An 11,303-nucleotide genomic window follows, 5' to 3' on the forward strand; every position below is an offset into this window, starting at 1 on the left:
TCTGTAGAATAACCTCCATGACATCTGTACATACATTTCTGTACATTGGACATGGCGCGCGACCTGTTGCTATAAATGGCGTGAAGAACAAGGAGATATCCAATCATTTCTAGCTTATTACAGATCCGTGGTGGAACCGGTAGGCTATTTTTTAGGTACTATGTATACCAACCTACCTTTAGGCGGGATTTTATCCACGTATAAGTCCCTTTTAGGCCTATTCGCTCTCTTGAGTCTTCTGGTTAACATCATAACACATGCAAAATGGCGACGAATTTTTGTGACGTCATCCGTGCAACAAGAGACAAACGTGGACAGTGCGAACATGGGGAGTGTAAGACGAATTTTCACTAGCGCCACGTGGGGGATTTTTGCATAACTAAAAGTGTGTACCATCCAGGCGAACGGGGACTAACTCGCAACGGACTGGTATTTCTAGAGGGCAACCGTTACGTCCCCGAATAAGTGTTGGCGCACAGTTTCCATTCGGGGACGTCCCCGTTTGCAGGGAAGTCCCCATTTGGAAGGTGAGGGATTGAACCATTGTCCACGTTTGATACCATATACAAACGCACACGCACACGCATGCACACCCACACTCTCCAGTCTAGATTTAATCCCCTACGTGACATCCAATACACTTTACCTTTTCATCATTTGATTCATCATTCATTGCTAAACAATTAAAGATGCAATGCAAGTATTTTCCTCAAACAATTATCAAGGATTTCAAAACCCAGCACAACATCTACATCACCAGTTTTAACAAATGCTTATAGATATGACATGGAACAGCTAACAAGGTTTCTACAATAATAGACATCCTCATCAATCATACCTTCTAATCTTCAGTAAAGTGACAGAACAGAGTATATCTGATAAAATTTTACATTTTGATTATTTTCAGGGAAATTTGCACAAAAGTAACTCCTACATCTCCAATAAGTGAGGGTTTTTTTCTCGGCAAGTTGCAAGTCGCAAGTTGAAAATGCAAGTTGCAAGTTGAAAATGCAAGTTGCAAGTTGAAAATGCAAGATTTGCAAGTTGAAAATGCAAGTTGCAAGTTGAAAAGGCAAGTTGAAAATTGGCATTTTACAATTTTCAACTTGCAACTTGCATTTTCAACTTGCAACTTGCATATTAGCAACACTCTCTAATCTGGTTGAGGGAGAATGATCTAAATTCTGAGGCATTACTATGTGAACCACTCATACAGCAAAACCAGACACAAAAAGATATTATTCAAAACTTATTTTGGAGTAATTAGCCAAGCTTTTGTTTGAACTTCCAACTGACAAATTACAAACTAAGGCATTCTGTTCAAGAAGACCGAATATGCAGAAGATCGCCATCAACCTTCAACTCCTTGCAGCTTTTTTCAATCAGCCTGAGAACAGGGTGAGTGCAATAACCACACTCTCCTGCCTCATGCAGTCCACACTTACACATGGATGTGGCACTGGAATAGACGTGGTACTTTGAATTGTCTCTACAATTTCTCATTTGTTTTGCCTCAGAATTTAGATCATTCTCCCTCAACCAGATTAGATCGACATACTCATGACGGAAAATCATTGGCCATTTATTCTGTGGAGTACTGAACTTCCCATACATGGCTACTCGCTGGTGCTTTGCCTCTCGCCCCTGTGTAGTATTTAGGCCTAAACCAACTCCAAATTTATGATAAATCACTTTGGTATGGTAGGGGATAATGTAGCCAATATGCCATGTTGTTAGAGTGACTTTGGTTAGAAGAAGAGCATGCAAAGCATGATATAGCTCGCAAACATGTTTCAGTCTCTCAAGCTCAAACTGGCTAAACTTCACTTTCGATGACAATGATACCAACTCCTTTAAGAGACAACAACCATAGTGGAGTCGAATTTGGACAAACTTGTCATAATCAGTTCCATTGTCATCATCAAGGGCCTTGAGCAGGTAAGGGAAATCCTGCAGGAATTTGAATGAATCTTCTCCAGTGAATCGTACTGAACAGTTGCTAACAGCTTTAGCTGTAACATTCGAGCCAGATTCCTTGAACCACCTGCAGAGTCTAGTGTGTAACTTGCCTGCTTTCAGTTTGTGTTGCAAAGCATCTAGGTACTGCCCAATAGGCGATGCAACAAATATTGGATCATCCAGGTCTTTTTTTAAAACACTATCATCTGTTTTGACAATGCATGCATACAGTACTTGAACATTGAGCTGTTGACATGCATTGTTTTTCACATGGAGGGGGTCAATCAGGCACTTTTCGGAATACTTACCAAGTGGTGGCTGAAACTCTTGCCGACACTTCATGTCGGCAATCGCTTTTAGGACTTTAGCTCTCGTTGTACATTTACTTTCTTTTTTCACTTTCTCAACCTTTTTGGCGTACTCCAATCTCTCTAAATACCCCCACGGATGCCACGTATCTTCAGGACCACTACCAATGCTTGCACCTACTTTACTAAGTTCATCCTTGTGAACATTTCCGAATGACGATGGAAAAGTGGCAGCATTTGACAATTCTCAACAAGCGGTGGCCACCCACTTGCAGTCAGCAGGGACCATTTCTAGCCTAAACCTAACAGGTACATTTCTAATCTGGTACTCCTTTTCTTCAATTTCACTAAACTCTTTGACAAGTTTGGTCAAATGTGCCATGAATATAGGGTCATCCTCTTTCCAATCACCACCTACAAGAATGAAATTGTGGTCACAACTGCTGACCTTACTCACGGTGTTCAAAAATGATAGCAGCAATGATGTGTGAGTATTGATCTTGCCACTTGGAGCACCATCAGCTCCAATGGCAACACAGAAGTTGCCTCTATTTTCTCCGAACCAATTCAGACCCTCTCCGTGCTCTGATATCAGTTTTTCATCGATCTGGAGATATAAGTCACCGAGCTTTAGTAAAGTGTTCTCAAGCTCTCTGGAACACCCCTTGCCACCGGCACCATCAACTGAGCTAACATTGAGGCTTTCTTGGATTTTCTCAATTTCTTTCACTACCTCTTTGTAAGTAAGGGGCTCAGGTCTAGATACACAAATATTTGAAATTCTAATTGCACTGTATTTTCGACTACTTATGAGACCACCTCGGTAAAGCATCTTGATGCTTCTCACAGCATTGGCCTTCGTTTGCCTCTCTTGAATTTTTGTCCTTTTTGTGACCTTTCCTTCAGAAACAATACCTCTACATTTCTTACTGTGGGTGAAATACCTTTTCAGGTCAGAAGGGGAGCAGACCTTGACCAATGTGTGCCAGAGTCCATCAGTTGCATTTTGCATTGACTGTCCATGGATTGACTTCAGTGCATTTACAGTTCTCTCATGCCGTTTCTTGATAGTCCTTGGATTTAGCTGGACCTCATCTGTCTCATTGTAGACAACTTTTGTTGGAATTAGGACGTCAGATGGGCTGGGCTGCACACCAACCTCCTGAAATAAATCGAAAGGAAACAGTTACTTGAGACCTGTTCTGGTCAACCTGGAGAAAAACATTTTAAGCTGATAATATCAAACGCCTTTCTGAATTACTATATTCTGAGGAAATATTTTGAAAACCAATTGACATTCACAGGCTCCTAAATCAACACAGATTTAGAATCAAGAAGAATAAGGTAGCTGGCATGAGTCAAAAAAAAAAATTATAACGATTTTGGATTTTAGGCCGAGTCGTGGATGTAAACCAAACGTCTTTCTGAATTACTATATTCTGAGGAAATATTTTGAAAACCAATTGACATTCACAGGCTCCTAAATCAACACAGATTTAGAATCAAGAATAATAAGGTAGCTGGCATGAGTCCAAAAAAATTATCACTTGGTCTAAAAAGGACTAACCTTGATTTTCAACAGCTGATTTTCTTTATCAAGGGCAGTCTGAATTGCCATGTTCTGTGTGACCACTGGTGTTAAATCACCTTTCAACCTTTCACGCCATTCTATCTGGAAGAAAATTCGACAATATTTTCACTAATAATATAATGAAGTGAACTACAACAGGCTACACTGTTGAACAAGTCATTGAAAATCTCCTGAAAAGTGCACCATGTAGGCCCACTTGCAGTTGTTACACACCTTAGCTTCATCATTATTTTCTTAACAACATAGCAAATATATTTTGAAAGGCTGTGCAATTGTACTGAGCAATAAGTTAGAAGATACAATGCTTTGATCCCGGCTTTCACAGAGGATGATGACATGATGTCGTCGGCATTTCATCAGATCTTGAAAATGTTATTCAAAGTTGTACCGGTATATCCCATCACTGGCAAATAACATGACGGGTTATTCACCGACAACAAACGACAGTGTGAAGTAACCAGTCCAATTTTGAAATGTCAACTCACATCAGCATTGAGCTCTATCAATATTTGAGACTTTTCCGAAATCTGATCGTCAAGCTTCTTCACTTCTTTGTTCACAATAGCCAATGCAGAGGAGTGAGCCAGAAGGGCATTCGCTTCCTTTCTTCCCCGCATCAACTGGCCAACTTTGAATCGCTTCATCCTATAAGAAATGGAAAAGAGTAATGCATTTCCCATCATATCAATATCATATCAAAATTGCAATCTTTCTCAAAATGTCCTCTGCAATGTTATCAATTGAGACGAGGACTGTGTTCCGTCGGTGTCGTGTGCACTGTCCTTGATTTTGGATAAGTTTGAATTAATATTCCGGGGTATTTTTTTAAGCTTTTTTCCCGATGTCTTGTTTCCCAGATCAGTGCACTTGACTTGGGTATATGATATATGATAAAAGGATATTTTGTGCGCCAATAAGCTTACCTGATATGAGAATCTTATTTATTTGTGTTGTGGTGGACAGGGCTTCCACGGTCTCCTCAAACAAAGATCCTTGCTCATCCTAGGCTTGCTGGCATATCATTGGAATAAGAATCTCTAACAAAGATCCTTGCTCATCCTAGGCTTGCTGGCATATCATTGGACTAAGAATCTCTAACAAAGTCCCTTGCTCATCCTAGGCTTGCATATCACTGGAATAAAATAGCAACAAATATTATAGAATCTCTAGTAGATAGAATTTGTTGACATGAAATTTGCAGGAATTCGCGAATCCTGTGCATGCACAGTTTGCTGGGTGGAAGATCCAACAGTGCTTCTGCCCAGCACAGTGATCGAGCTACTGTGCATCCCAGTTCACAAGATTAGATATGTCCAAGCCACGATCCTGGTGGAAAGGATCTAAATAGTTTATGCGCTCACGGAAGGATTACTCGTATCATGCCCATCCTCTCCTGACGCCGGATTTGCCGATGCAAGGATAAGGAAATTTTCCCCGTGTACCAATGTCGATGTCTAGTCATTCTGAATGTCATAGGGTCCACTAGGGTTGGGGTGAGGGTGAGGGGCTTGAGCATTATACCAGTGATACTAAAATACTATTGCTGCATTTATAGTCTACTGGGCCAAGTGTGGTGGCACTGACCACTTGTGTGCAGCCCAGGGTCTGCATCAATAGGCTTAGGACATAGCCTTGACCAGTGACCTTGAGGGACACCAAGGTCATACACTACAGAAGGAAATCAAGCCGACAGGAGGCTCAGACTACTCTGCAAGTAAGGTGATAACCTGCATATGCAAGAAGACACCAAGTCAACACTTGCAATACATTCTATTGCATAAGCCAATCATGCTGTTCTGTGCGTAATGGCGGCATTTCTTTTGACCCAATGGCGATATTAAATGCCGCCATTACGCACAGATCGCCTGCTCAGTGACCCCTAAACGTGGTATAAAATTTTGGCCCTTGTTCTAAAATCAAGGAGGTTTGACGAACACCCAACCAAATTCTGTACATGACATCTTGAATATCGCTAAATACATCTGTTCTTTTTGGATTTTTGGTTGGGCTTCGAACAAAATACCTACGCACATTGTTTTCTATGACTTTAACTGCTTCCGGTAGATTAATCCAGCATTAAATTGACCAACTAAACAGTGAAATATAGCTGAAAACTTACAGATAAATCCAGTCCTCGTCGGCAGAAGGCCATTTTGATTCGTCACTCAACTATCTATTAGCAGATGGCAGCACCTGCCGGTAACAGTTTCTAAAAATATGCTCCTAAACCTAGGGTTGACCCTAACCACATCCGGGAGGTGCAGACATCTGGTGGCCAACCATGGAACTGACAAGGGTCATGCAAGCAAATTCTGAGAAGGGCTGCGCTGTGCTCCCCAGGATCACCCTGCATACCTTGAGGACACCCTGTTGGTTGCGTAGGGGCACCTCATTCCCAGCTACCTCAAGGGTGGCAGTTCTGTAGTCAATACTGCAGCCCTGAGCTTGAAGAAAGTCACTTCCCAGTAGACACTCGTGGGCCAGGTTCTCAACGACCACAACTGAGTGGCTAAACTGCGAGGATCCAAGGCCTAATTGTACATCAGCCATCCCAAGAATCTTCAATTCTTCTCCTGTTGCAGACTGTAGGCTTGCATCTACCTCCTGGAGTGGTCGGCCTGAAGAACTTGGACATCTTCTCCAGAGGTCGCCACTCACTAGAGTAAGAGCTGCACCAGTGTCAAGGAGCATTGTGGTTGGTGTACCTTCAATTTCTCCATTTAGATACAAGCTGGTGTCTTTAAATGTAATCTGACCAATAGAGAGAGGTCTCCTTTGGTTGGTACCGCCCAATGGCTGAAATTCTACTGCATCTGGGTTTAGGGTCCCTGTCGATGGTAATGGTGTTTCAGTCTTACCCAGAGCGGTGACTGAATCTGTGCTAGAGATACCCAGAGCGGTGTCTCCAGTATGCCGCCCTCCACAAACGGTGTTGTCATCAGGAACTCTATTGATGGTCTCTTTGGTGGTCATCAGGTGATCCATAGGGACAGATACCCGTACATGCTCAGCATTTGGGGAAATGTAGCCAGAAGGTGGCAAATCTAGAGCAGTGCCATTCTCGGAGGTAGCCAGATCGTTACCTCGGAGAACCAGTGACTCATTCCCACACCAAATGCCAGCTGGAGCTTCTACTGATGTCTGAGGGTCTGTCCGCCCCGTGACGACCCCCACTTGGAGTTTTCCTGATCATTCTGGGGGCAAGACCTGGCCATATGTCCAGTGCCATGACAGTTATAGCACTCTATGGTTGGGCACTGACGGGCCTGGTGACCCCACTCCTTACAACGCCAACATCGCATGTCCTCAGACGTCCTCTCAGAATTTGTTGTGCCGCTGGATTCCAACTTGCTTATCCTAGATTCCATCTTCTGCAGTAGGTCCAGAACCTTGCTTATGTCCGAATCTGCTTTCGGTGCAGTGGTCCCAGAAGTAGCACTTGCCACCCTGCCTTTCCCGGATGATGCACTACCATCATTCCTATCCTCACGCTGCTTGGTCCCCTGTTTGAGAAGGAGCTGTACAGCCTCTAGCTGACGCACTTTCCTTATGGCTTCTCCCACGGATTTTGGGGAACTCATGAGAAGTTGTTGCTTAACAGGTTCTGTGGCAGTCACTCCCAACAGAAACTGGTCCTTTGCCATCTCTTGTTGTAGGGAAAACCCACTTTCTGGATAAGCATTTAGGGCCAATTCCAATAAAACGTCAGCAAATGTTTCGTAAGATTCAGAGCTTCCCTGTGTGCGTTCCCTTTATTGTAGTTTATAGTCCTCACGGGTCACATTGTGGAATCTATGCTCAAGTGCACTAGAGAACTCCTCATACGTCAAGGAAGGGGCCAAGTGCAAATTTGCTACAGCCATGTATGCTTGATGGTCAAGACGCGATAGAATTTGCTGCCTCCTCTCCGACACAGGTATTTTTGTCAGGTCAGCATAAGTGTTAAAGCGCTCAAGCCATATCCGAAAGCTCTGATTAACCATAAATGGTTTGGGGGCCTGCACTTTTGCCGAGGAATGTCGGGCTGTCCCCTCCTGTTTCAATCTGCTCTCGACTAAGGATGTAAACGAGTCCAGAAATGATGACATCAATTCTCCCTTGTCTGCACCAGCATCCAAATCTTCCCGTGTCCTCTGTCCAGCAGGGGTCACTGGTGGAAGCGGGGTACTACTGGCTCTCAAAGCGGGTGTACCAGGTGATGCCGGGGACAGGTTCAATGTACGGGGACCACTACGCTGGAAGTCCTCAAATCCAACTCTTCGGTAAGGGTTGTGACCTGGTGGTGCACATATTCCAGCAGCCCTCGGTGGTCCTCGTGGGGTGTCCATGGCCGGGACCGCACTCCCCTGCACTATCGGAGTTCTACAATTCTGATCCGTCACCACATCAAAGAATTCAGCCATATTTATAAGTATAGATAATACTTAATGAATATGCAATAAATAAGTATACTCTCCCACCACAACAAATGGCCGACCAGAATTACCGCAATAGAAACACAATATCATTAACTAATGAACAATACTATAGAGATTGGCACTACAGAGCGTGTACCACTGGTAATGCAGAACAGAGCGTTAGCACACCTAACAGGCCACCATACATTCGCACTTGTGGACGAGCCCAGTACCAGCCATGCAGTGCGCGAGACTGGCAATATAATTATACTAAAAATCCAGGCAGAAAGTTCATGAAAGCCAACCACGGCGCTACAACTCACTAATGCTTGTGTCTAGGCAATGCCTGCAGTGCTCACCCGACACAAAACTCAATAAAATATAGCACAGTAGCACACAACGAACGGCGTAAAAACAAGGGGCCGTAATACACTGCCGCAGTATATACAACAAGCCCGCACGCAAGCGCGAGTGTCAGATAGGGCCGGCAAAGTTGGGAAATTAACTGCGATCGGGTCCAGAATTCCTATACAGCTGTCACCAGTGTGAAGTTTCGTCGGGGCTACTTCTCCTTGCTCGGCATTAACTCACGCTAACATACCTTCATGTCTATAAAACTCCTTTATTCCTTCGACACCGAATCCTCACATCTCATCTAAAACCATGCCGTCTTCACCCTCCCCACTCCTACGGTGTCTCATCATGGTCCTGTCCCGGCAGCCTCCGAGGAGACTGGTGGCGCCATCTGGCCTAAGGCCAACACACCAAGAGCTACCAGATCACCACAATAGTATGATCCTAGGACCCCTTGTCGAATATATGCCACCTAAGGGGTGTCCCATTCGACCATCAAGCAGGTGACACCTAGTCAAAGGGGCCATCTGAAGAACACGCGATGGTGTCACAACTAAGGAAGGTCTGTCACAACCTAGGGCAACATATGAAACAACCATGCAGATGATTGTGATGTGCTGTCTCCATGGTTGAGACATTCCCTGGTCCTCTGCGGGGCGCAATTGCCTATGGGGAACTCAGAATATGATATCACATCCATTAACAGCCCGTCACAACCAGGGACATCATATCATATCAATGGTCTTCCTTTGTCACAATCACCCGTGTAGGTGAGTGCACAGGTGATTGTGATGTCTCCATTGTTGTATCATCTTGCTGCCCTCCATGCAGTGTCCTCCACAGGGGTTGAAGTGTCACTGGCGAGGACGTCACAACCATGAATAGCCTGCTGGTGATTGTGACGTGCTGTGTTGTGACACCGCATCAACCTGGTTATCACCAAGCAAGACTCTGGTGGTCCACATAGCACTGGGACAACAACTGGAATGAATTGCTGGTACTGGCAGGCTTACCTGAATGACCTCATGGCGACGCCCATCAGCCCGGCCATAATGGGCAGGGTCAAATTTCTGCAGCTGTGTTTGCAGCAAAGTTTCTGTCTCCTGACAGAAAGGGGTGAATCTATCGCTTTCTTGAATATTCTTAGTTGAGATGGTGCTAGTAAAATTTGATTTGAACTTTTTAAAAGAACTCGGAAGAGACTTATTTAACAGGCCCTGGTTCCACATGTTTGCCATGATGATATAGAATAGGTTCCAATGTATTTTATTGTAATATTTATTTTGTTAATAAATACATAATTTATTTTCATCTATGTGTTGTTAGATTCTTCTCATGTATACTATTGTTTTCTCATTCATAACATTCTCTAATATAGTTCATCTGTGAGAAGGATGGATAAAGTTGTTTAAAGGTTATAATCTCAGTTCACCTTAGAGTTAGCATTTGTAACAGATCTCGGTCACACAGCGGCTCTTCAAAGGAATGAAATGATTATTTAAGGTATACGTATTTAGAAATTGGAAGTAAACAACAGTGTTGTTCAAGGGAATAAAATGATTACTTAAAATGCATGTTCAAAAATTAAAGATAAACAATTTAGGAGAAACTTGGCCGAAGTGTTGTGGTGACCAAACTAAAGTAAACCACTGGTCAAACTAAACCAACACATTGTATACTTTTTGGTTTGGAATTATTTATGATACGTGAGGTTATCAAGTTGGTTCTTTTCATTCAGAGGGAGGCGATGTTGATTCACACGCCAAATGATGCAAGATGACGGATCATACACCAAGCTAACCCCGTATCATGGGACCGCTTCGTCACTCGTATCAGGTGGTAAATGTCACCATCGCCTTAGTAACATGTAACAAACATATGAAGTGTATAAAAGTTGGGAGATCCGTTCCCTCAGGGAGAACCCAGCAAGTGAGAACAGAGGCTGTACTATAAGATCTATGGGAGAAATAAAGAGCAGAAACTTGGAATAATTGTTGAAGTCATTGAAGTCCCCCCCCCAAGGCAGAGCCTAACAACACATCATACCCTCTCCCATGTATTTTGCTACAACTCAGTTCACAGTACATTCAAAAAAAATACATTGCGTAGCATAGGACATGTAGGACAAGAACGTGACGTCGTGACGCTATGCCTGTCTAAACATTGTTTCTCTTCTCTATCTGATGACGTAACGTCCCGAACTTCGGCCCGACTTCGTGTTGAATCTGCGTGTTGCCCTTAGTAACGCCGAACTGCCATGGCGCTGATTCCAGTTTACAGCCTAGGTTCACAGCGCTGTGAAAGTCAATCGGCGATGGCGCTTGTTGCGACCGATCACGCTCATTTTGGTTATAGAGAGTCAGGATGTCCGATTGGACAAACTGAGACGTCAATTTCGAAATTCTGCGATGAGAAGTTGTCATTCGACTAGCAATATTACGCTACTGGTGAGGAAAGTCGATTGGCGATGGCGCTCGTCGCGACCGATCACTCTCATTTTGGTTATACAGAGTCGAGATGACCGATTAGACAAACTGAGACCACAATTTCGAGGTTCTGCGATGATAAGTCGTCATTCGATAGCGATATTACACTACTGGCGATGAAAATCTGTCGGCGATGGCGCTCGTCGCGTCCGATCATGCTCATTTTGGTTATACAGAGTCGAGATGACCGATGGACAAACTGAGACCG

At 43.8% G+C, this 11,303-nt stretch overlaps 1 protein-coding gene across 3 annotated transcripts; it reads right to left on the minus strand.

The window, feature by feature from the left end:
• Positions 1-590: 590 nt before the first annotated feature.
• LOC135501492 (uncharacterized) lies at positions 591-6,291 on the minus strand. Of its 3 annotated transcripts, none has more exons than XM_064793637.1 (5): positions 5,978-6,291; positions 4,782-4,990; positions 4,344-4,503; positions 3,835-3,939; positions 591-3,429 (listed from the first exon to the last, which is right to left on the minus strand). In XM_064793637.1, the coding sequence occupies exons 3-5, from the start codon at positions 4,500-4,502 to the stop codon at positions 2,515-2,517; spliced, it is 1,179 nt and encodes a 392-aa protein (XP_064649707.1). In that variant the 5' UTR covers position 4,503; positions 4,782-4,990; positions 5,978-6,291; the 3' UTR covers positions 591-2,514. The 3 variants fall into 3 exon arrangements, with proteins under 3 accessions (XP_064649707.1, XP_064649706.1, XP_064649705.1); XM_064793636.1 differs by having other exon boundaries at positions 5,886-6,291; XM_064793635.1 differs by having other exon boundaries at positions 4,782-6,291.
• Between the last annotated feature and the right edge of the window lie 5,012 nt (positions 6,292-11,303).

This window comes from Lineus longissimus, chromosome 17, assembly GCF_910592395.1.
Source record: "Lineus longissimus chromosome 17, tnLinLong1.2, whole genome shotgun sequence".
Taxonomy (NCBI): Eukaryota; Metazoa; Nemertea; class Pilidiophora; order Heteronemertea; family Lineidae; genus Lineus; species Lineus longissimus.